The 26,757-nt window shown below is 42.7% G+C and overlaps 1 protein-coding gene across 4 annotated transcripts in view; it reads right to left on the minus strand.

Annotated features, from left to right (window-relative positions):
* The window catches only part of NAA35 (N-alpha-acetyltransferase 35, NatC auxiliary subunit), a 96,756-nt gene extending 93,357 nt beyond the window's left edge, over positions 1-3,399 (minus strand). The window contains exons 1-2 of one of the 4 annotated variants that reach the window (XM_023627119.2): positions 2,997-3,399; positions 2,190-2,318 (exon numbers count right to left, since the gene is read on the minus strand). In XM_023627119.2, the coding sequence (XP_023482887.1) occupies positions 2,190-2,313 (124 nt within the window). In that variant the 5' untranslated portion in view covers positions 2,314-2,318; positions 2,997-3,399. The remainder of the gene's footprint in view (positions 1-2,189; positions 2,319-2,996) is intronic. The other 3 variants (XM_023627118.2, XM_023627121.2, XM_023627120.2) reach the window with 3 other exon arrangements.
* Positions 3,400-26,757: the final 23,358 nt, after the last annotated feature.

The raw sequence follows: 26,757 nt of genomic DNA on the forward strand, positions 1-26,757 counted from the left end.
CCAAAAAAAAAAAAATCACCGAAGTCTAGCCAAATGCCGTCACACTGTTATCAAAGAGAAGAAACCACTGCAACATAGACAAGAATGTAATAATATCTGTTTTAAATTTAGTTTTCAGAAAACTGCTGGGACAGAAGTCTAAACTATAATTAAGGTTACGAATCTGATTATTTCAAGAAGGGAAGACAAATTATTAATACCACAAGCTCAAGAGCTGCCAATAGCCTTTAGACTTAAACCTACATGTAAAGGAAGATTAATTCTATATCAACTTTTTAGTTTCAAGAAGTATACCTTACATTTGTGCCACGTGAGATGGTGCAAGACCTAATTATGGAAGAGTTAATAGGACAGTTTGATGTTGGCAACAAAATGAATGCCACTCCCTCTCAATCCACACTGAAGCAGAGATTAAAACCATTTCTTGTATTCAAGGTTCTTTCCATGAAGTAGCAGAATTACTCATTGTTCCTCAAACATAAAACTCTCACTAAATTGTGGCTCTAATGGTTCATCTTAGTCCAGAATAATGCCCTCACACTCACTTCTAGAAACTCAACTACTCCTTTAAGGCCCAACTCGAGCCATATATACATCCTAAAACCTTTCCCACTTAGGTTCATGACAACCCTCTAACATAGGTCACTTAAATCAGTGCAAGATGCTAGGTATGATCCACTTAACAGTCTAAGATCTCTGAGCACAAAAACTACACTGTAACTTACACTTCTTTCTCTCTCCCTTAGACAGACATATACAGGCAGTCACCCAACTTCCAGTCTAATGTTCTTTCCACTATCTCACTTAGGCATACTATAACTGGACATTTTCAGAACAAAGGGTAGGCACATGATTTATCATTTTGCTTATACTCAGCTGGCTCCCTTTCCACCTGCAGCTGTTCCAAGTCTTTATTCCTCTCCTTAAGAGCACTATTCTAAACAATCCAACCTCACCATCATTAAGTCCTAACCTTCTTGTACACCAAGAAAATAGAAGCCATCAAGGTGTGAATCCCTCCACCATTTCTCCCCATCCACTTAGAAATACACCAGTTAAAAAAAAAAAAAAAAGGAAAGGAACGAAATACATCTGTATCTTCACCACCCTAACCTCAGTTCCTCCGGTCTCAGTATGTGGGTATTCTTTTTCCCCAAGTTAACTTCTCTATCATGTTTTTAATCCCATCATCTCTTAAAGTTCAGGCTCTATCATTTGTTCCTTTCTCTTTATCTTCAATCTCTCCCTCTCTAAGGCTATTTCCCCTCAAACAACAAACGTGCATTTCTCCAATCATTTCTTGAACTATGTGTCAGGCAATGTTCTGTGTGCTAGGGTTACAGACAAGATCTCTGCACTCACTGAGCTTACATTCCAGTGGGTGAGACTGACAATAAACAAGAAGTAATTGAAAATGACGGCTTCTGAGAGATAAGTGCTACAAAGAAAATAAAACAGGGTGATTCAACTGAAGTGGAGTTGGATAGAAGAGAATGAGGGGTCAACCTGCTTAGACCGGCTGCTTTGAGAAGTCCTCACTGGGGAGGTAATATTTAAGTGGTCAGGAAAGAGCCAGCTATGTGAAGACCTGGGAGCAAAGCAATTTAAGACTGAGAAAACAAAACATGCAAAGGCCCAGAGGGGAAGCTCCTCAGTGTGTTTAACGAGACAAGAAGGACCCTGTGACTCACAGTGAGCCTCGGGGGGCAGTGGTACCAGAAGGAAGTCTAAGTGGTAGGCAAGCACCAGGCCATGCAGGTCATGGGGCAGGAGTCTGGATTTTATTCTACAGGCAACAGGCAGCCACCCGAGGATCTTAAGCAGGGAATGACCCTGATCTGATCATTTTCAAACCTCAACTCGACTGTACTACTACCTTCTTTAGGGCGACAGAATCCATGTCTCCACAGTTTGAAATTATTGCTTTGTACTCTCTAACCTGTTCCTTGAAGTTAGAAAATTTTAACAGAAGAAACTGCCTCAACATCTGTATTTAATGCTATATCAAACATATACTGGCTTTAAATGAAAGTTAAAATTAGAGGGTAGAGAATGAGTAAGCGCGGTTAACAAACCACACTTACCTGTTTATTTCTTTTCATTTATTGACATAGTTTAGAAATCATACTCGAGAGTTTACTTTACTCTTTCCCAGATTCTGAACTTCTAATCCAAAAATTCAAACTCACCTCGACAAGCTTCTTCAAAATCTTGGGTTATGTCCACCCAGCTTGTACTGCCTTTTTCCATTTTCTCTGGTATACTGAGCTCCCATCCCGAATCATCATCTTCTACAGAAGCTTTCATAACCATTATGCCTATAAAATTAACATTGGTGTAAAAGGATGTAGCTCTCAGGGCACGAGCATTCGCAAACCATGTGTGTGGGTTTAAGCAGCAGATGAAAGTCTTCCGAAGCTGTTTAAGGAGAGCTCTTCTGAGTTTGAGGCCGGGACTGGGAAAAATCACCCTAATTAAATCTCGCACTAACTAGCACGACTGCTGCTCCTTTACGGATAGCCAGCGCTCAGAGTTTGCCTTCCGACTATCTAACCAGAAAACTCACAAGCCATCCCACACCGGCCCAAACCCAACCCACTCCAGGGGTTCCAACTTTCAGCACCGGCCACAAATGCCCAAGCCACTGTGCAGGGCCCTCTCGGGGCCCAGGACCCCGTGCGGCCACCGCTCCAGGCCGGGCGGTCCCTCGCCTGCCGGGAGCTCGCGGGGCCGACCCCTCCGGGGCCAGCAGGACCCCGGCAAGCCTCGCCGGCGGGGACCGGGCCGGGGGAGCACCTGAGGCGGGGCCCTGCCCCGCGCCCGCCCCACCCGGCTCAGCCCGGCCCGGCTTGGCCCCGCAGGGCGCGTTCGCAAGGACAGGGCTGCCGCCGCGCGGGCCGGCGGGCGGGCAAGCCGGCGCCGCGTCGCCGCCGCGCTGACACCGGGCAGGCCGGGGCCTCGGCGGGCGGCGGGCACCGGGAGCCCACAGCGAATACCTGAGGCGCGGCGGGAGGGCCGGGGCCGCAGGGTGACCTGGCGTCCCCAGGTCCGCCACGCGCGCGGGAGGCTGCGGCTCTCGGACACCAGAGGGAGGGAGGCTCAATGGCTCCGCACGGGCCGTCCCTACCTACTTCTCCCGTGGCCACCCGCGCCGACACGCACCGTCCCGGCCGCGGAAATAACGACGCCGCCTCAGCCGCCGCCGCCCCCTCCCCTCTCAGCCCTGCCCGACCGGCCGCGTGCGCGCATGCGTAAACCCGATGCGCGCGACCCCGCCCCCTCGCCCTCACTCCAGGGGACTTTGCGCCCCCCCCCGGCCACACCCCCTCCCTCGCCACCGCAGCCGTTTGGCCGACGGCGGCCGCCTTCTCTCCTCGCGGGATTAGAGCCAATCGCGAGACCGGAAGCTACCTCAGTCTCTCGGCCGCCGGCCCAGTCCCGGCTGATGGGCTGGTCCCGGTAAGGGGCGGGGCCGGGGGCCGCAGAGCCCGCCCCGCCCCGCGCGGCTCTCTGGGAGATTCTTGGAAAGGTGACGCGCAGGCGGAAGGAAGCGCTGGGCGTGCGCGTAGCCCCGCCGGTACCGCCGGGAATGAGGAGCCCGGCTCAGCGCCCCGCCGAGCTCGCGCTGCCCAGCTGACGCCGGGTGTATGTTTCCTAGACGGCGCCCGGGGGCTTCGCGAGGGAAAACAGACAAAATATCTGCAGCGTCAAGCCATCCATTTTCTTTCATACTGTGACATGTTTTAGATTTTCCTTAAAACTTAATAAAATGATCACTTTTAAAGCGGCGTTGCGTAAATAGATGGGCCCGGGTAAGAGATGCGTCTTTACCACTACGTACTCAGATGGCCAAAATGCCGAAGGCCATACCGAGTGTTGAGGATGTGGAGCCACAGGACCTCTCATAGGTTGCTGGTGGTGCACCACTTTGGTAAACAATTTTTTTCTTAGAAAGTTAGTCATATACCTATATGATCCAGCAATTCCACTCCTGGGTATTTGCCTAGGAATGAAAATACGTATCCATACAAAAGCTTGTAAATTCATTTTCATAGCTTTATTTATTTTGTGAGATTATCCCTGAGCTAACATCTGTACCAATGTTCCTCCTTTTGCTTGAGGAAGATTGTCCCTGAGCCAACATCTGTGCCCGTCTTCCTCTGTTTTATGTGGGTCGTGGCCACAGCGTGGCTTGACAAGCGTCTTAGGTCCACCCCAGCTGGGCCTGCGCACCTGGCCGCTGAAAGTGAACTGAACCGTTATGCCACTGAGCCAGCCCCCGTCATAGCTTTATTTTTAATAATCAAAAACTGGTCACAACCCAAAGGCTCATCAACTGGTGAATGGATGAACCACTCGTGGTGTGTCCACACAATGTAATGGATAGGAATTATCAACAAACAGGGATGAACTACTTGACTACAGAAATATGGATCTCAAAAACATCATGTTGAGCAAAGGAAATCAGAGGCAAAAGAGTATGATTCCATTTCTATGAAACTCTAAAAGTAGACTCATCTACAGTGACAGAAAACAGAGTAGTGACTTCCCCTGGGTCAAGGAAGGATTAAGTGGCACGGGGCTGGGTGGTTTGAGGTGATGGGAATGTGCTGTATCTTGATTGGTGGTAGTAGTTAAATGGATGAATACATTTGTAAAAATCCGTTGAAATATATGCTTACAACGTGTGCATTTTCTTTTCTGCAAATCAAATCTCAATAAAGTTGATTTTTAAAAAATAAATCTTTATGTCTTTTACAGAATAATGTTTCCTAAGGGCAGGATCTTTTCCTATTTTGATCAAAGCTGTATCCCCAGCATTTAGAGCAGTGGTTGGCGTATAGTAGGTACTGACTAAATACATCGAAAATGAGAATGTACAAAAGAATTACAGTAAAACAAATTTATATTGTTTCTCCAAAACCATTTAATGATATTTGCAGAGGCCATTAAGAAATCTAGAAAAAAGATTAATTGACTGCATCTGAGTTATGCAGTATTACGTGTAGATTGTGACAGAAACTGATACAGCAAACACACAGACACACACACACAAAACACCAATTTTTGAAATGACTACTTCGGAATCAAAAAAAACACCAGAACAAGGCAGCCAAGTGAAACAGGATTTTCGTAATTTCTTTCTTAAAATTGTAATTTATTTGAAATTCAAATTCACTTTCACAAGTTCTAATTACTTCTCTACTTTAAATTAAAAACCATTTTCCCTGAGAAAGAGAGGTTTAATTTATGATGGCATCCTATATGCTTCATAGTTCTGCAAAGTGATGGACATTTTAGACATTAGATAGACTACGTGACGAATAAACGAATGCAAAGGAAATAACTGACAAATAATTGGTCTACCTAAACATGCCTATAGACACAGAGTAGATGGGTGTTTTTGGAGAGCCAGAAACCAATTCCAATGAGTTTAAGTCTTGACTCATAAAATTCTAAGTTTTCCATGCTTAAACACTTGTGTTGAGAGGAAAGTTAGCTTGATGTCATCATATTGTACTCACACCAGGAACCAGTGTAACATGGGTTTGACAAAAGCAGAGCTGCCAGCCAAAGTGAATTTTACATTTGACTGTATTCAATTTTACCACTACATCAAAGAAATTAAGGATGTCCTAAAGCTTCAGGCAGTTCACAGAAATGCCTTCAGAAAAGGAGATAGAGTGAAAATATCCTACAATGTCATGTGACAGAAAGAAACATGGTGGGGTTATTTTTTCTTAAGTATAGGTAATATCAGTTGAGTTAGTCCTATTGTATTTAGTTCCTCCTTTTTAAAAGTCTTACATTATGTAGTTTAAGAGCATAGTAATCCAATAAAGACTTATAAAAATGTTAAACTTCTGCATTAGAGGATAATGTATAAGTATCCTCTGTATGTTTATAATGTATCAACATTGTAAATATATTGTTACATTTTCCCCACATATTTAGTTGTTCCTACTATCAAACTGCTAATTGCCATTGCTAACTAGTCCTATTGCTTTGTTTAAATAATAGCACTTAAGTAACAAAATTAAAGACAGAATGGGTAATTTCAAACATCTATTTTCATAATTTTATGTTAAAGTACTAACACATATGTATATTTATTGTCTTTTTTTCCTAATATGGTTGTGTCCTGGATTGACTCTCTAAAAAGATAGTCACCCTACGTCACTGAGTGAATGAATGTACCATAATTTACTCCGTTGATGGAAGTTTCAGTTGTTTCCAGGGTTTTACTATTTGAGATAATGCTATCTATCATGCATAGCTGTGTGCATATGCTTTTTCATAATTTTGCCAGTTTATCTTTGGGCTAAATTCCTCTAAGCAGAATTTAGGGTCTAACTATACATGCATGTGCAATTTCGGTATTGCCAAATTCCCATCTATCAAGTTCGTTCTGTTTGTTATTTCCACCAGCAACCAATGAGAATGCTTACTTCCCCGCAGACTCATCAGTACAGTCCGTGGTCAAACTTCGGAATTTTGCCCAACTGCTAAGTGAGAACAAAGGTATCTCAGTGTAGTTTTAATTTGCATTCTATTATCATGAGTGAGGTAGAAAATCTTTTCATATTTTTAAGGGCAATTTCCATCTTTTCTCTATGAGCTGTCCGCTTTCATCTCTAGCCCATTTTTCTGTAGGATTATTGGTTATTTTCTCTTCTACTTTTAAGAAACTCTAAGTTTTAACTCTTTGTGATTAAAGTTGCAGTTTTTTAAGCCAGAGTGTCATTGTCTTTTTACTTCGTTTTTGGTTGCTTTTGTATTTGCTATGTGAAAGAAGTTTTTGGTAAACTTATCAACAAGATGTCATTTAGAGCCATGGGAATTATTGATATCTCATAAGAAGGTGGTGTCAAGAGGGAAGTGGGCTCAAAGTTGAGTCCTGAGGAACCCCAATATTTAGAGATCAGGTAGAGGAAGAGGACCCAGTAAAGGACTCTGAGAATAAAGACCGAAGCAGGAGAAAAACCAGGAGAGTGGTTCACTGAATCTGAGAGATTCAGATGTTCACTCCCAATTGTCCCTTTAATAACACTCATACATAACTTTCAATATTCTTATTTTCTTTGTAAAAAGTCTTTTCAAAATTCCTTGGGGCCAGTCTGGTGGTGTAGTGGTTAAGTTCACGAGCTCTGCTTCGGAGACCTGGGGTTCACTGGCTTGGATCCCTGGCAAGGACCTAGCGCTGCTCATCAAGCCACACTGTGATGGCATCCCATATGAAGTAGAGGAAGAGTGGCACAGATGTTAGCTCAGCAACAATCTTCCTCAAGCAAAAAGAGGAACATTGGCAACCGATGTTAGCTCAGGGCCAATCTTCCTCACACACATACACAAAAGTCTTTTCAAAATTCCTCTTTCCAAATGATTTTTAAATAGTTTCCTGGGACCTATCAAAGAAATTTTTTACTAAAATAATATTAACTACATAGGTAGATTTCTTAGGTTCCATTAGTGAGTTGTCTAATGCATAGATATTGAAACTCTTAAACTTCTGTCAAAAGGGAAGTGAGTGTAGCAGATGTATCAACCAATTCAGATAAAATATGAAATTAATAAATTGGAAAACAAATTGAAAGAATAAAGAAATACTGTAAAAACTTATGAATTAGATAAACTTTAGATCCTAATTTAAATACACTGTAAACAATTTGAAACTATTTAGCGTATTTGCCTCAAAATACAAAAGACTGGATATTTGATACTAAGAAATTAAATTTTTTAATTGAGTTCATAATAGTTCACATCATTGTGAGATTTCAGTTGTACATTATTTCTTGACTGTCACCACACAAGTGCTCCCCTTCACCTTCTGTGCCCACCCCCAACCCCCTTCCCCTGGTAACCAGTGAGCTATTTTCTTTGTCCGGGTGTTTGTTTATGTTCCACATATGAGTGAAATCATCTGGTGTTTGTCTTTCTCAGTCTAGCTTAAGAAATTAAATTTTTTAGAGGCCGGCCCATGGCCAAGTGGTTAAGTTCACTCACTCTGCTTCAGCAGCCCAGAGTTTCACTGGTTCGGATCCTGGGTGTGGACCTAGCACTGCTCATCAAGCCACGCTGTGGTGATGTCCCACATAGCAGAACCAGAGAGACCTACAAGTAGAATATACAACTATGGACTGGGGGGCTTTGGGGAAAAGAAGAAGGGAAAAAAAGTTTGGCAACAGTTGTTAGCTCAGGGCCAATCTTTAAAAAAAATATTTTTTTGAAGAAATTACATTTTTTACGTAATACAATGCTATTGTAGTAATGTTTTTGGGGGGAGAAGTTTAGCACTGAGCTAACATCTGCCACCAATCCTCCTCTTTTTGCTGAGAAGGTTGGCTCTGAGGTAACATCCATACCCATCTTCCTCTATTTTTTTTTTTTTTTTTATTAATGTTATGATAGATTACAACCTTGTGAGATTTCAGTTGTACATTTTTGTTAGTCATGTTGTGGGTACACCACTTCCCCCTCCGTACCCTCCCCCCACCCCCCCTTTTCCCTGGTAACCACCAATCAGATCTCCTTCTCAATATACTAATTTCCACCTATGAGTGGAGTCATGTAGAGTTCGTCTTTCTCTGACTGACTTATTTCGCTTAACATAATACCCTCGAGGTCCATCCACATTGTTGTGAATGGGCCAATTTCGTCTTTTTTTATGGCTGAGTAGTATTCCATTGTGTATATATACCACATCTTCTTTATCCAATCATTAGTTTCTGGGCATGTAGGCTGGTTCCACGTCTTGGCTATTGTAAATAATGCTGCAATGAACATAGGGGTGCAACGGACTCTTGAGATATCTGATATCAGGTTCTTAGGATAGATACCCAGTAATGGGATGGCTGGGTCATAGGGTATTTCTATTTTTAACTTTTTGAGAAATCTCCATACTGTTTTCCATAGTGGCTGTACCAGTTTGCATTCCCACCAACAGTGTATGAGGGTTCCTCTTTCTCCACAACCTCTCCAACATTTGTCGTTCTTGGTTTTGGATGTTTTTGCCAATCTAACGGGGGTAAGGTGATATCTTAGTGTAGTTTTGATTTGCATTTCCCTGATGATTAGCGATGATGAACATCTTTTCATGTGTCTATTGGCCATATTCATATCTTCTTTTGAGAAATGTCTGTTCATGTCCTCTGCCCATTTTTTGATCGGGTTGTTTGTTTTTTTGTTGTTAAGCAGTGTGAGTTCTTTGTATATTATGGAGATTAACCCTTTGTCGGATAAGTGGCTTGAAAATATTTTTTCCCAATTAGTGAGCTGTTTTTTTGTTTCAATCCTGTTTTCCCTTGCCTTGAAGAAGCTCTTTAGTCTGATGAAGTCCCATTTGTTTATTCTTTCTATTGTTTCCCTCAACTGAGGAGTTGCAGTGTCCGAAAAGATTCTTTTGAAACTGATGTCAAAGAGTGTACTGCCTATATTCTCTTCCAAAAGACTTATTGTCTCAGGCCTAATCTTTAGGTCTTTGATCCATTTTGAGTTTATTTTGGTGTGTGGTGAAAAAGAATGGTCAATTTTCAATCTTTTGCATGTGGCTGTCCAGTTTTCCCAGCACCATTTGTTGAAGAGACTTTCTTTTCTCCATTGTAGGCCCTCTGCTCCTTTGTCGAAGATTAGCTGTCCATAGATGTGTGGTTTTATCTCTGGGCTTTCAATTCTGTTCCATTGATCTGTGGACCTGTTTTTGTACCAGTACCATGCTGTTTTGATCACTGTAGCTTTGTAGTATGTTTTGAAATCGGGGATTGTGATTCCGCCGGCTTTGTTTTTCTTGCTCAGGATTGCTTTAGCAATTCGCGGTCTTTTGTTGCCCCATATGAATTTTAGGATTGTTTGTTCAATTTCTGTGAAAAATGTTCTTGGGATTCTGATTGGGATAGCATTGAATCTGTATATTGCTTTAGGTAGTATGGACATTTTAACTATGTTTATTCTTCCAATCCATGTGCAAGGGATGTCTTTCCATCTCTTTATGTCATCGCCTATTTCTTTCAAGAAAGTCTTGTAGTTTTCATTGTATAGATCCTTCACTTCCTTGGTTAAGTTTATCCCAAGGTATTTTATTCTTTTCGTTGCGATTGTGAATGGGATAGAGTTCTTGAGTTCTTTTTCTGTTAGTTTATTGTTAGTGTATAGAAATGCTACTGATTTATGCACGTTAATTTTATACCCTGCTACTTTGCTGTAGTTGTTGATTATTTCTAATAGTTTTTCTGTGGATTCTTTGGGGTTTTCTATGTATAAGATCATGTCGTCTGCAAACAACGAGAGTTTTACTTCTTCGTTACCTATTTGGATTCCTTTTATTTCTTTTTCCTGCCGAATTGCTCTGGCCAGCACCTCCAGAACTATGTTGAATAGGAGTGGTGAAAGTGGGCACCCTTGTCTTGTTCCTGTCCTCAGAGGGATGGCTTTCAGCTTTTGTCCATTGAGTATGATGTTGGCTGTGGGTCTATCATATATGGCCTTTATTATGTTGAGGTACTTTCCTTCTATACCCATTTTACTGAGGGTTTTTATCATAAATGGGTGTTGGATCTTGTCGAATGCTTTCTCTGCATCTATTGAGATGATCATGTGGTTTTTGGTTTTCATTTTGTTAATGTAGTGTATCACGTTGATTGACTTGCGGATGTTGAACCATCCCTGTGTCCCTGGTATAAATCCCACTTGATCATGGTGTATAATCTTTTTGATGTATTGCTGTAATCGGTTTGCCAAAATTTTGTTGAGGATTTTTGCATCTATGTTCATCAGTGATATCGGCCTGTAGTTCTCCTTCTTTGTGTTGTCCTTGTCAGGTTTGGGGATCAGAGTGATGTTGGCTTCATAGAATGTGTTAGGGAGTTCTCCATCTTTCTCAATTTTCTGGAACAGTTTGAGGAGAATAGGTATTAAGTCTTCTTTGAATGTTTGGTAGAATTCTCCAGAGAAGCCGTCTGGTCCTGGACTCTTATTTTTGGGGAGGTTTTTGATTACCGTTTCTATTTCCTTACTTGTGATTGGTCTATTCAGATTCTCCATTTCTTCCTGATTCAGTTTGGGGAGATTGTAGGAGTCTAGGAATTTGTCCATTTCTTCCAGGTTGTTCAATTTGTTGGCATATAGTTTTTCATAGTATTCTCTTATGATCTCTTGTATTTCATTGGTATCTGTTGTGATTTCTCCTCTGTCATTCCTGATTTTATTAATTTGCGATTTCTCTCTTCTTTTCTTGGTGAGTCTGGCTAGGGGTTTGTCAATTTTGTTAATTCTTTCGAAGAACCAACTCTTTGTTTCATTGATCCTTTCTATTGTCTTTTTTGTTTCAATATCGTTTATTTCTGCTCTTATTTTTATTATTTCCCTCCTTCTACTGACTCTGGGCCTTGTTTGTTCTTCTTTTTCTAGTTCTGTTAGGTGTCGTTTGAGGTTGCTTACGTGAGCTTTTTCTTGTTTAGTGAGGTGAGCCTGTATTGCGATGAATTTCCCTCTTAGGACTGCTTTTGCTGCATCCCAAATGATTTGGTATGTCGTGTTCTCATTTTCATTTGTCTCCAGATAATATTTGATTTCTTCTTTAATTTCTTCAATGATCCATTGTTTGTTGAGAAGCGTGTTGTTTAGTCTCCACATTTTTGCACCTTTCTCTGCTTTTTTCTTGTAGTTGATTTCTAGTTTAATAGCGTTATGATCAGAAAAGATGCTTGATATTATTTCAACTCTCTTGTATTTATTGATGTTTGCTTTGGTTCCCAAAATATGGTCAATCCTTGAGAATGTTCCATGTGCACTTGAGAAGAATGTGTAACCTGCTGTTTTTGGATGAAGTGTTCTATATATATCTATTAAGTCCATCTGGTCTAATTTTTCATTTAATTCTATTATTTCCTTGTTGATTTTCTGTCTGGATGTTCTGTCCATTGGTGTTAATGGTGTGTTGAGGTCCCCTACTATTATTGTATTGTTGTTGATGTCTTCTTTTAGTTCTATTAAGAGTTGCTTTACAAATTTTGGTGCTCCTGTGTTGGGTGCGTATATATTTATAAGTGTTATGTCTTCTTGGTGGAGAGTCCCTTTTATCATTATATACTGTCCCTCTTTGTCTTTCTTTATCTGTTTTGCTTTGAAATCTACCTTGTCTGATATTAGTATAGCGACACCTGCTTTCTTTTGTTCATTATTAGCTTGGAGTATTGTTCTCCATCCCTTCACTCTGAGTCTGTGTTTGTCTTTGGGGCTGAGGTGTGTTTCCTGGAGGCAGCATATTGTTGGGTCTTGTTCTTTGATCCATCCTGCCACTCTGTGTCTTTTGATTGGGGAGTTCAATCCGTTTACATTTAGAGTGATTATTGAGACGTGGGGGCCTACCACTACCATTTTGTGTCTTGTTTTCCGGTTTTCTTCAGTTTCCTTTGTTTCTCGTCCCATGGTTTAATCTGTTCTGATGTAGAGCTGCTACTCTCTGTTGTTGTCCTTCTACTTATCTCCTCTGCTCTTGGTTTTGTAGCCCCTTTCCTTTTTTGGATTTTTCAGGAATGAGGGTTTTCCTGAGGATTTCCTGAAGAGGAGGTTTTGTGGCAATGAACTCCCTTAATTTTTGTTTATCTGGGAAAGTTTTTATTTCTCCATCGTATTTGAAAGATATTTTCGCTGGGTAGAGAATTCTCGGCTGTAGGTTTTTGTCCTTCAGATTTTTGAATATATCATTCCACTCTCTTCTAGCCTGTAAAGTTTCTGCTGAGAAATCTGCTGATAGCCTGATGGGGGTTCCTTTGTAGGTTAGTTTCTTTTGCCTGGCTGTCCTTAATATTTTCTCCTTGTCGTTGACTTTTGCTAGCTTCACTACTATATGCCGTGGAGTTGGTCTTCTTGCATTGATAAAGTTTGGAGATCTATTGGCTTCTGTCACCTGAAGATCCATCTCCCTCACCAGATTTGGGAAGTTCTCAGCCATTATTTCTTTGAATAGGTTTTCTGCCCCTTTCTCCTTCTCTTCTCCCTCTGGTATACCTATAATCCTTACGTTGCATCTCCTAATTGTGTCTGATAATTCTCGGAGAGTTTCTTCATTTCTTTTAAGTCTTGCTTCTCTCTCCTCCTCTGCCTGCAACAATTCTATATTGCCATCTTCCAAATTGCTAATTCTTTCCTCCATATTATCGGCCCTACTGTTCAGAGCATCTAGATTTTTCTTAATCTCCTCTATTGTGTTCTTCATTTCCAGTATTTCTGTTTGGTTCTTCTTTATCGTATCAAACTCTTTTGTGACATAGCTCCTGAACTCGTTGAGTTGTCGGTCAGAATTCTCTCTTAACTCAGTGAGTATTTTAATGATGGCTGTTTTGAAGTCATCATCATTTAGGTTATATATCTCATTTTCTTTGGGATTGATTTCTGTGTATTTGTTACTTTCTGTTCTGGAGATTTAATGTATTTTTTCATATTGCTTGATGATGTTGATTTGTGCCTCCGCATGGAGATAGAGTTTAGTTGCTCCTTTCACTTGTTTCAGCTGCTGCGGTGGGGGGAGCAGCTGTTATACTTCACCAACCAGGAACCCTGTCCGTAGTTGCTAACTGGGCCTGGGCCCCTCTTCGTAGCCACAGTGGCCCTTTGGATTCCCTCCTCTGCCGTGGGGGCCGTCACGGGGGGCTTCAGGCTGCAGGTGCCTACTGTTGTTGCCCACCTAGATGCGCTCTCTCCTTGGGGTCTGCAACGGTGTTATGGGCTTTTCCAGTGGCCAGGGGTGGGATCACTTTTATTTGTCGCTCGGTTGCTGTCGGCACCCACCAAATCTCACTTGTCCTCTATGGGTCGCAGGAGAGCTATTGGCATCTTCTACAGTCTGTGGTTAGTACACCTAGCTATGCTGCTTTTGCCCTGGGGTCTTCCAGCCTTGTGGCTGGCGGCTGGGTGCCTTCTACTGATGCTGTGCAGAGGCTTTCCCTAAGGCTTCTGTGAGCCTGTAGGGTTTCCCCCTAGGCTACTAAGCTGGGTCTCTGGAACTCTCTCCAGCCCCAGTCCTCTCCGAGATCTCCGGCAATCCCTAGCCTCACCAGGTGGGCAACGGCAGCTGGGGGTCGCCCCGCCCTCTGGGCTTCTCTCCGGGCCTCTGCCGGGAGCTCTGAATGCTCAGCGTGGCCCCTCTGCTACCGGCAGACAGAGAGTTTTGTCTGCTGCCTGGCGGAGCTCCGGCGCTTCCCCTCCGGGTCGCCGGACCCGCCTTTGGAAGTTCCCCCGCCCCGGTCCTCTCCGAGATCTCCGGCAATCCCTAGTCCCACGGGGCGGGCAACGGCAGCTGGGGGACGCCCCGCCCTCTGGGCTTCTGTCCGAGCCTCTGCCGGGAGCCCTGAATGCTGGGCGTGGCCCCTCTGCTACCGGCAGACAGAGAGTTTTGTCTGCTGCCTGGCGGAGCTCCGGCGCTTCCCCTCCGGGTCGCCGGACCCGCCTTTGAAAGTTCCCCCGCCCGGTCCTCTCCGAGATCTCCGGCAATCCCTAGTCCCACGGGGCGGGCAACGGCAGCTGGGGGACGCCCCGCCCTCTGGGCTTCTGTCCGAGCCTCTGCCGGGAGCCCTGAATGCTGGGCGTGGCCCCTCTGCTAATGGCAGACAGAGAGTTTTGTCTGCTGCCCGGGCGGAGCTCCGGCGCTTCTCCACCGGGTCGCCGGACCCGCCTTTGAAAGTTCCCCCGCCCCGGTCCTCTCCAAGATCTCCGACAATCCCTAGTCCCACGGGGCGGGCAACGGCAGCTGGGGGTCGCCCCGCCCTCTGGGCTTCTCTCCGGGCCTCTGCCGGGAGCCCTGAGTGCTCAGCGTGGCCCCTCTGCTACCGGCAGACAGAGAGTTTTGTCTGCTGCCTGGCGGAGCTCCGGCGCTTCCCCTCCGGGTCGCCGATCCGGCCTTTGAAAGTTCCCCCGCCCCGGTCCTCTCCGAGATCTCCGGCAATCCCTAGTCCCCCGGGGCGGGCAACGGCAGCTGGGGGTCGCCCCGCCCTCTGGGCTTCTCTCCGGGCCTCTGCTGGGAGCCCTGAGTGCTCAGCGTGGCCCCTCTGCTACCGGCAGACAGAGAGTTTTGTCTGCTGCCTGGCGGAGCTCCGGCGCTTCCCCACCAGGTCGCCGGACCCGCCTTTGAAAGTTCCCCCGCCCCGGTCCTCTCCGAGATCTCCGGCAATCCCTAGTCCCCCGGGGCGGGCGTCTCTCTGGGACCCTCCGGGCGCCCCGAGCACCAGGCCGGGTCTCCCCGCCAATGGCGGGGAGAGACTCTCCCCGCGGGCTCAGGTGTGCAACTCCAAAGTTTCCCTCTGCGTTTAGGAGTAATTGCGGGGGGTTTAAGTAGGGTTCTGGTCACCTGTTTCCACCGTCGCTCCTCTGTTGTGTTCTCGCTCCTGCCCTAGATGTGTGTGGATCCTCTGGGGGCGTCCGTTGGAAGAAAGCCGCTTGCGGGTACTAGGCTGCCCGTCGGGGTCGGAGAGTTTTCACCTATTTCCACATCCTCCTGGAGGAAAGTCCGTCCGCCTTCCGATGTATAGTCGCGTGGGTGTCTCAGACGTCCTGAGATGCTGTCTGGATATCCTTTGTCAAGCGATAAGTGTCCAAATAATTGTAGACTCGAAGGGCGAGAGACAAAGAGGACTACTCACGGCGCCATCTTGGAATCAGGCCCCATCTTCCTCTATTTTTTACGTGGGATGCCTGCCACAGCATGGCTTGATAAGTGGTGCATAGGTCCATCTGGGATCCAAACCAGCAAACCCCGGACCCCTGAAGCAGAGCATGTGAATCTAACCACCATGCCACTGGGCCGGCCCCTGTAGTAATATTTTTTAAAAAACAATAATCTTCATTTTTTTTAAGAGATTAATACTGAAATATTTGTAAGTGGAAAGATATGATGCCTGATATTTCCTTCAAAATCATCCAGTGGGGTTGGGCGTAAGTGTATAGAGGTAGATAATCGCCTAAGATGGTGATGGATATAAGAGTTCAATATACTATTCTCTCTACTTCTGTATATGTTTAATTTTTTCATAATAAAAGTTTTCTTTAAGAAAGAATTTAAGGGCTGGCCCCGTGGCCGAGTGGTTAAGTTCACGTGCTCCACTTCGGCGGCCCAGGGTTTCGCTGGTTTGGATCCTGGGCGCCGACATGGCACCACTCATTAGGCCACATTGAGGCGGCATCCCATATGCCACAGCTAGAGGGACCACAGCTAAAATATACAACTATGTAGTGGGGGGATTTGGGGAGAAAAAAGCAGGGAAAGAAAGAAAGAAGGAAGGAAGGAAGGAAGGAAAGAAAGAAAGAAAGGGCCAAGTGTCTGTCCCTAATGGCTTTATCTGATTGAAGGAAAAAATGATTTTTATTCTGCTGTATTACCGTAGTCCCAGAAATATGAGTAAGAAGAAACATTGCAAAGAGTATGTTGCTACAAAATAAAACACGTTGGTGTGGAAACTGCAAAGTAAATTGGGGATTTTAAATTGTCTTTCTTTAAATGTTACACTAAAGAGTTACTGTTCAGTGACCTAAATTCTTTTTAGGTGTTTATCAAAATATTGCTACAATAATCACTAGGTATGTTTCTTGTTGTAAAACCAATATAAAAAATTACCCATGCATGTAAGACAAAATATAAAAATCACCCATAATCCCAGGCTGAGAGATGACCTTTGTTCATACTGTTCATTCATTTTTCCATCCATGTATATGCTTTTATTTTCTTTTGTTTATTAAAAGTGGGTTCTCACTCTACATAGTTTTGTATTTTATTTTTTAATTTAAAAATGGATTATGAATATCTTTGACATTAATAAAAATTATTGTAGAACACTCAGACACACAAGCATTTTTCCACTCAGGATTCTTTTAAATCTCGCTCATCTCTGTGGTTATTTCTCCTTTGTGATTTCTGATCTTGTCAATTTTTTGCATTATCAGGCTTGTAAGAAGTTTGTCTAACTTATGCAATTTCTTCCATTTCTGTTTTTTTCCCCCTAAAACCAGCTTTTTTTGTGTCTTTCTTGTTTGTTTTCTAATTAATTTCTTATTTTATCCTCATTAATGCCTTCTCAGGGTCTTTTGGTAGTCCTTTCCTAATTTCATGAGATGAGTAGTTGGTTCCTTTAATTTTCATTGATTGTCTTTAATAATCAGGACATTGAGAATAATTCTGGGTATTTCTGTGGTACAAATGGGTGGTTTCTCGGCTTTCCCCACCACTGGCTCATGATCCAACTTTCTTGGGTCTGCTCAGTCAGTGCCGCCGATAAAATTTCCTCCTGTAGGTTTTGTTTATAGCATATTCCTTTTTCCATTGATTTCTGGACTTCATCTCTTTTAAATGCCTCCTTGATCCAAGTTTATTTCAGAGTGTTTAAAATGTTGAGGGGTCATCAATTTATTATTTTTTTTAACTTTATTGGCTAGTAATCAGATAAGATCCTACAACACTGAAATTTCACGCTGATGTGCTAAAGCATAGCCTATTTTCTTCTGTTTTTGCTGGGCGTTAAGTGAACCCTTTGAATGGGAAAATACACATCTTTCAGTTGTAGGGAATTTCCTTAAATTGTATTTCATTGTATCCTCCCCTTTTTCCTCTATCCTCAACTTCTAGAAATAATACTATTCAGGTGTCAGATTTCCTGAACTGGTCCTTTAATTTAAAAAAAAAATTATTTTCTTTATTTAAAGTTTTTGCTTTATTTACTGAGAGGGTTTTTCAGCTTTCTCCTCCAAACTTTCTATCAAGTTTTCATTTTTTGCTATCACAATCTTTAATTTCCAAGAAGTCTTTTTTCTTCTTGGAATGTTTCTCACTGTAACAGAATACGCGTATGCATCATGTTCTCATATCTCTGATAACATTAATGTTAATTTTCTCTTTTCCCTGCATACTTTATTTCCTCTAAGTTTTTTTTCTAATTATTTCAGTCTGTGTCTTTCATACTAGAGACTTCTCCAGTCTGGTGATTCCGGCTAGAAGCTCATATTGAAGCATCAGATTTCAAAGAATAGATCTGCTCTGTGCTCCCCATAGAGGCTTGTCAAGTGTTGGCTTCACTTAGCTGGGCCATTCAGCTGATGAATCTCTGACATCTTTACCTTTGGGTCTTGTGTCTTGGGCTGGTCTGATTTCTTAGAGAAGGTGCTTCTGATATAGGGCCTTCCTGTATGGCTATGCAAGCTGGGCACTGCACAACTCCAGGGGTGTCATTCACATAAACTGTATGTATGAAAGGCTCCCCCAGAGTTGTGCAACTTAGCAGCTTTGCTTCGAAAATCTGCCAGCTGAACAGCCATTTGGAGCGTAGGAAGAAGGCTGGGAGGTGGGGGAGAGAGAATCTCAACATCCTTTATAACATTTCCACTTAATCTCCCTTTTTCATAAGGTACCCCCATCTCTCAGCTGTTCCAGCATCGCTTCCCTACCCCACGCTAGCCCCTCACCAGAGAATCTCTCCCTTGTCCCTTCCAATCTTCTGCAGGGATTGAGAAGAGGCAGTCACAGCCATATGGCACTGGGGAGGAGATGTCAGGTCCCGGTGCTTTTGAAACACATTCCCATCTTTAGCCTCAGTCTAACCTGCACCTCTGGAGGTAGCTGGTTCTGTCAGTTTCTGGGCCTTCTGGGTATTTCTGTGGTACAAATGGGTGGTTTCTCGGCTTTCCCCTCCACTGGCTCATGATCCAACTTTCTTGGGTCTGCTCAGTCAGTGCCGCCATGCGTGTGCTTCTTATCTTCAAAGATAGTTTGCTTTTCTTCACCTGTTCCTTTAGCCCCTGTGAGTGTGTGCCTTTTCACTTTCGTTTTGTGGACATTAATGCCTTTGTCTTGTCCTCCATATCAAACAGGAAGGCTGGCTAAGGGATCTTGAGCAAGTCTCCCTAATGTGCTAAATTCCAGTGTCCTCATTCATACAACAATGACTTTACTTCACTTACAGCGTTAGGAGAATCAGAGAGATAAGTGAATTGTAAAATTATGTATCATAGTTCTTTTTCCCCAATTTTCTGATATTTTGGTTATTCAGTACCACTTGACTACATGGTCTAGGAGGCTATTTAGTATTGAAAGTGAAGTTCGAGTATTCGCTTTTGTCATACTCAGATTCATGGCTGCTTATCCCATTTTTAAACATCTTTAAGGAAAAAGGTCTTGATTTTATTCTCCCATCTCTTCGAAAATCCGTTTCAGTGACTTGACTTTATAAAACTATTAAGGCACTCATGCTTCAGCTTCTCTACTAGTACTCAGCGAAGATGAAAAAAATCATTTCAGTTGCCTAAAAAGCAGCCTTTCAGATATTTGATGATTTGTTTCAAGGCTCTTTTGATTCTCAGCTCTGAGATAAGATGTAAAACCACTTTTTTGCTAAACTAAATTGAACCAAAACTATAGATGCTTGCATGAGACATGATCTTATAAATTTCTCTCTTTATCCTTTAGACGTGACTTTTTAGATGCTATAAATGATCATGTTTACCTCTTAGAAAAGTAACATGAAATGCTGCTTTAACTTGCATAGTCCCTAAATATCTGAAGTCCTCAGAGAACTCTGTCAAAGTTAAGGAAAAGTTCAGGCAACTCAAAGAAATGTAAAAAATCATGAAGAGAATTTTGTTATTTATAGAATGGTATATTTCATCTTTCTATGTCAGTTATTTTTAAATGTTTGAGTACAAACAAACGGGATTAGTGTTCATTGGTGTTATTAAGTGGGGATATATAACGTGAAGTTAAGACTATGATTCATTCAAAACTGGAATGCCATAGCTAAAAAAGAATGCAAAATGAGATCTATTCTAACACTCTTTCTCACAGAATGATTACCAAAATAATTTGAAAATAATCCAGATAAAATATACTGGCGAGTGTGTAGGGGAAAAAAGATCGTCTGTTACAGACTATGATTAGTGACTTTTCCAGTGCTGCTCTAGCCTTTTTCTCCTTAGGGACATTCAGGAATGAGGGTTGCTTCAGATATACCAGTACACGAAATTCAGAGCTAACATTATAAGGTAATGTTAGTACGTGAGTGTTGGGATATCTACAGAATTTGAAGATGGATCATAACTTCCAGGTTCTACAAGAATCCAAGCTATGAGATACATCCTTCTACACACACACGTTACAATGAAACGGAGAAAGTTACAAATGGTCTGCAAGGTATCTGCAGCATCACTCTTCTTTCATCATTTGCCATCCTTTCCGGAAATTATTTTTTATTTTTTTGGTGAGTAAGCTTGGCTCTGAGCTAACATCTGTGCCAACCTTCCTCTATTTTGTATATGGGATGCCACCATAACATGGCTTGTTGAGTGGTGCCATAGGTCCACGCCTGGGATCCGAACCCATGAACCCCAGGGCACCGAAGCAGAGCATCGTGAACTTAACCACTATACCACTGGGCCACCCCAATCCTTTCTAGAAATTAAAGTAGACTGGGCAAGATATGAAATGCCTATTCCAAGGATTTTTGTATAGAACTTTCATTTCTGCACATCCTTGTTCTGTTAATGGTAGACTGCATTCATTTTATGGACTCTTTCTCTATGACATAGACCTCTAAAAGCTACATGATTCTTTGAATCTTTACATGCTGCTGGCCTCTCTTTATTCCATATGAGAAAATCATAAAGAAGAAAAGTTGCCTCTTTTATTATCAAGTCCATTGCTGCCTTCCAAAGCCTGTTTTTCAGTTCCAACCCTTTTTTTATTGATTACTTACATAACTCAACAAATATTTACTAAGCATCTTTTTTTGTACTAGGTACTGTTCTATGCAGCGGCGATATCTCAGTGTACAAGACAAATAAGATCCTTGCTCTCACAGAAATTACAACTCAGTAAGATAAATTATTCTTGTGTTTTATTCTAAAAATAAATCTAAGCGAATTGGAGGTAATCGAGAAGAAAGAAAAGCAGGAAAAACTAATTCCATCCAAACACAATTATTGTTAGCATTTTGGTCTCTTTGTTTCTAGTTTTTTCCTTCTGCCAGAAGTTTTGTTGTTTTCCTTTGTTGGGCATGTGTGTGTGAGAGGGTACTGTTTAACACACTGGATCCTACATTTTTCTACTATAAACATGTGCCCATGTAACTGCATAATCGTCATGACCATCATTTCGATTGTCTATAACATTCAAATGGTCACCGTTTCCCAGACTGGCGTTTGGATAAGATCCCAAACTCAAGTTCACGTATTCCATCTTTAGGAATAACTAGTCTCCACTGGGGTTTGTGAGAAATGCTCCTTATACCCCCAAGTCCTCTTTTAACTTCAGGCTTGCTGACCAGAGGTCACTGGGTCTATAATATAGGATTTACACAGAAAGGAGATGTGAGTTTATCCTGCTGTCAAATGCTATGACACACTTTCCCACAGAAGTAACATCATGAACAATGCTTCAAATCCCAGGCCAGTCCAGATTATGAGGGGCTTTTTTGGCCTGTGATGTACTTAGCATACTCTTGGCATTAAGCTTCTTCAAAAATTCAATTGGCTTTGGGTCCCAGAATAGTAAACTGAACCACTGTTATCATGTCGGTACTAGGCGAAAATATGTCCAGCAGTACAAATAACTGCCATACAAATGAATTTTGTGAACTTTGACTTTTTATTTATAAATTGTTGACTGATATAGAAATGCTACTTTTCCTTGTTAAAGGGAACAATTGTCAATGGATAGACTTACCTGTGTTCGCTTATTTATTTTATCCAGATACAAAGCAGCTGGGTTGTCTTTACTTGGAAAACAAAATCTCTGGCTTCAGTGATGTTATTTGAAATATTTCAGGTAATAGGACCTAGAATTTAGGCCTCAAATCCCAAATATACCATATACGTGCAAAGAATAATGTAGGTGTCTGAGGGTGTACTGAAGTACGGTGTGGTCCTTAATTAGCTTCTGAGTTCAAGGGGAAGAGTCACATGTTAACAACTAACTACAACATGAGCCAGAGTCAAAGAAAGGGCCACCACAGCGGGGGAAGCTTCGAGGAAAGGAAAAAGGTGACCCGAAGAAGGGAAGAAAAATTTTGTCAGTCATATATCCGAAATAGGACTTGCATATGAAAAACTATTACAACTCAATAATAAAAAGACAATTCAATTTAAAAATGGGTAAAGGATCTGGACAGACAGTTCTTCAAATAAGAAACACAAATGGCCAATGAGCACGTGAAAAGATACTCAACATCATTAGCCATCAGGAAAATGCAAATCAAAACCACAGCGAAATACCACTTCATGCCAATAAAAGAGATTGATAATAACAAGCATTGGCGAGGTTCTGGAGGAATCGGAACCCTCACACATTGCTGATGGGGAGGAAAAGTGGTGCATCTGCTCTGGGAACAGTCTAGCACTTCCTCAAAAGGCTCAACATAGAGTGACCATGTGACTCAGCTATTCCATTCCTAGGAACGTACCTAAGAGAAATGAAAACATGTCCACACAAAAATGTGAACACGAGTATTTATAGCAGCATTATTCATAATAGCCGAAAAGTAGAAACAACCCAAATGTCCATGAGTTGATGAAGGGATAAATACAAAGTGGTATATCCACACAGTGAAATATTACTCGGCAGTAAAGAGAAACGAAGTATGGAGCCTGCTGCAACACAAATAGGCCGAGTGAAGGAAGCCAGGCACGAAGGACCACATATTGTATAGTTTCATTTAAATTAAATATCCAGAATAGGCAAATCTACAGAGACAAGAAGTAGATTGGTGGTTGCCTAGGGCTGGGGGAGATAGAGGGTCGGGGGTGATGGCTAAGGGGTACCAGGTTTCTTTCTGAGGTAATGAAATGTTCTAAAATTGGCTGTGGTGATGGTCGCTCTGAATATACTAAAACCTATTGAACTATACACTTTAAATGAGTGAATTTTATGGTACGTGAGTTATCGCTCAATAAAGCTGTTTTTTAAAAAGAGTTTGGGGTTGTTGGGAGTGGGAATGGCGAGTGACTGCAAATGGTCACAAGAGACTTTTTAAGGGTGGTGAGAATGTTCTAAAATTGGATTATGGTGGTGATTCCATCACTTAAGTTTTCTAAAAATCATCAAAGTATACTCTTAAAATGAGTGAAATCTATAGTATGTCAAGTACATATTAATAAAACTTTTTGTTTTAAGTAAACTCTCAGAGGACTTGAGATTCCAGCTCAGAGAGGCAAGAAATATTCTAGGTCAGAGCTCAAATTCCTGGAATAGTCATTCTCCGCGAAGTAGAAGCCATGCTCCCTGGAAGACAGCATTATTTTGTGGTCAGCCTGGTACCGCTGGAGAGATTTCTGGCCACCCACAAGGCCCAGAGGCAGAGCTGCTAGAAATAGTATCTCACAAATTCCAGCAAATTAGCTATGTGTTGATTTTAAACTGATTAGGTGGTGAAGAACGGGCGACTTCGGAAGATGAGCATTTCTTCATGACTCCACCTGAACCCCCAGAGCACAGAACTCCTGCGGACTGGGCTTCCCAGCAGAGCATAATCACCCATTATGACTTCTCACCCTGGAGTTATTATCTGAGCCCCTGGATTGGCTCTTGGTAGATGAAATGGTGTAATACCCCCAGAGAATGTCATAGGTCACATAAGTAGGGAGGAGGGTGTTCATCTATACAACTCCTGGAGAAGTCAGAGTGCAGAGTTGTTAGACGGTTAGAGAGAAAATAGTTAGAGAAGTAGAGTTGCCCCTAGCTAGCGCCTCTGCTCCCTCCCATCCTGGCAGGCTAGAGCATATCCATATGACTAGCCACCAATGCAAGCAGACTGCACTATGACCCAGAGAGGCATGTCTGACCTCGGACAGCGGTCAGAGAGCGTCTTCCGATTAGCTGGTTTCTCTGCCAGTCGGGTACATCAGGATTCTTATAAGGCCACCGAGCAGGTAAAGACAGGGATCTACTTTCTGGTCAAACTCATAACACGGGTCACTATAGCTTAGCTACCTACTTTGGTATTCACAACAACTAACTCCAGAGGGGTCCCACCAAACTCTTCAAGTAGCTCGTGGATGCAATGCCGTGTACGTCAGCCATGGTCTTAGGATAGAGCTACCATCTGCAGAAACCAAGCTAATGTGGCCCACTATAGGGCACCTCATCTAAGATTAGTACCAAACCTGGCTGTAGAAAACAAAGAAAGATCAACACAGAAATTAAGTCGAAGGGTTATGTGCTAGGACAGCCCACCAGGTTATTAGTCTGTGTGGGCTGACGCTCTCAGGCGGTCTAGAGGCGAGTCCTTAAGAGATTAGGATCTCCAGGGAAAAGTCAGGAGAGCCAGAAATGTAGGTTTTGGGTCATCCGCAGGGTGAGGGTAGAGATGGCATGGTCATTAGGGCTATATGAAGCTGGGCTTGACTTCTTGCTCTGCCACTTACTAGCTAAATATCTAAGTAGTAAAGTTCCTTTTCCTGGCTAAACCTCAAGTTCATCATCTGCAAAACCATCTACTTTTTAGGTTGATCAAATGTGAAATGAGGTCATTCTTTCTAGGTCCCTGAAGCCACAAGAATAAGTGAGATCGTCTCCCCCACTCCCAGGAAAGGCTTCAGAATAAGCAGGAAAAGACGGAAAGATCTAACGATACAAAAAGATGGAGGAATTTGGATCCACCATCACCCACATTCTAATTCTGGATTCACCATTTACTAGCTCTATGAACTTCAGTAAGTTACAACATCCCCAGGCCTCAGTTTTACCATCTTGGAGGGGGTCATAAAATACGACCTATCTTTCCGATTTAAGTTGAGAATTTAGTGAGGCATCATCAAGATGTCTGTAAGCTTTAACTTACAGATTGACACAGCTGTCCGTCGTGGAGAAGAATCAGTTATTAAACATTTACTGCTTTTCTGAACGCAGTTTGTCAGGTAGGTACATAGCCCACAACCAAAGGAATATTGGGACTCACAACTGTAATTTAGATAATATTTGAGGTCTGGAAAATTAGGGATGTTCTGAACTCAGGGGTTCAACCTTGCCTGCACACTGGAATCACCCAGCGGGCTTTAAATATTGATATCCAAGCTTCCCCTTGAGGGATTCTGTTTTTCTTGGTGTGCAGTATGGTCAGGGTAATGAGAGTTCCAGGAACCCTCCGGGTGATTCTAATCTGCAGCCACGCTTGAGACCCACTGCTCTAGAGAAAACTGGCAAAAATGCAAGGAGAGGAACCAAACCATTGAACTCTGCTATAAACTTAGCTGATCTAGACTAGGTCCAGCCCAAAGTGGGGATTGAGCTAGATGAGCATTAATATACTGATGACAAGCCTCAGCTTTTTGTGCCAAGCCCAGTTCATCCTCAGGAATCACTGGGCTCAAAGCCCCTTCTTCTTGCTGGTCTCCACACCAGGTGCCTCCAGAAAAGCCTTCTATGGCCAGTCTATGCTGTGGTTGGGACTATCTGTGGTTGTACTAGTCAGGTTCTCCAGAGAAACAGAACCAGCAGGATGTAGGTGTAGGGATGTGTGTGTGTGTACATGTATGTTACTTGTAAGGAAATGGCTCGTGCCATCCTAGAGGCTAACAGTCCTGACATCTGCAGCTGGCAAGCTGGAGACCCAGGAGAGCCAATGGCGTAGTTCCAGCAGGCTTGAGATTCAGGAAGAGCCGATATTTTAGTTAGAGTCTGAAGGCAGGAGAAAACTGATATTCCAGCTAGAAGGCAGGCAGGCAGGCAGGAGGAGTTTCCCCTTACTCAGAGGGTCAGCCTTTTTGATCCATTCAGGCCTTCAACTAATTGGATGAGGCCCACCCACATTTGGGAAGGCAATCTGTTTTACTCAGTCTACCGATTCAGATGTTAATGTTATCCAGAAACACCCTCACCAACACAGACGGAACGTTTGACCGAATGTCTGGGCACCCTGTGGCCAAGCTGACACATCAAGTTAACCATCATGGTGCTGTTTGATCTTAAGAAGCCGCATCTGCTGCTTCTGCAGGAAGCACAAAAGGGCACTCGGGAGTGGGGATAAGGAGACTTTGGGACAGCTGTCTGGTTGTCCACAGCCCAGTTTCTTGGCACTTGAGAAGGAATGAGAAGTTCACAAATTGCTGTGTTACTGACTTCCATATCTGCGTGTTTCTAAGTCATTTAATAGTAATGGTTTCAAGAGCTGCTACAACCAGTTCTGTTTCCCCCCCAAGCACTTGAGTCATTAAAATGGGGGAAAACAGCAATAGGCAGGACAAGAAAGGAGTTCTCCCTCTGGCCTACAGAATGTTCACTCGACATTTCTACTTCAACATTACTGAGTTACCATAGTCTTAAATATTCTATTTACTGAAAACATTAGGGCTACTTAAGAATCTTCACCATTATTCCACCTCATTCCTAGATAATGATTCTTTTTTCTACTTTGCTTTAGTTCTTACAGTTTTGTGTATGTTTTTTCCCTCTCTACATCATCCATCTGTGTCATTGGAACTTACCTGTTTGACTGTAAATGTTAAGCTCCACTTGTTAAATAGAAGCTTCTCTCTGCATGCTCACTTTTCTCAAACTCCTACTATCTGGAAATGATACCCACTCTTTTAGAAGCTCAGTTCTTTTCAGAGTAAGCCACAGTCAGCCGAAGTCTGATTACTTTCTAAAGTAGGGATCAGAAATAGATTTACAGGAGGCCGGGGGCAGAAGCTATCAGGAAAAAAACACCCGTGTGGTATAATAAAACACAAACCCAGAAGAAAAGCAATTGCTGTAAATATCTGTAAGTTTCAGCATTTCTCCTTTGGGGTGCTCTC

This window comes from Equus caballus, chromosome 23 (genome assembly GCF_041296265.1).
Source record: "Equus caballus isolate H_3958 breed thoroughbred chromosome 23, TB-T2T, whole genome shotgun sequence".
NCBI classification, from domain to species: domain Eukaryota; kingdom Metazoa; phylum Chordata; class Mammalia; order Perissodactyla; family Equidae; genus Equus; species Equus caballus.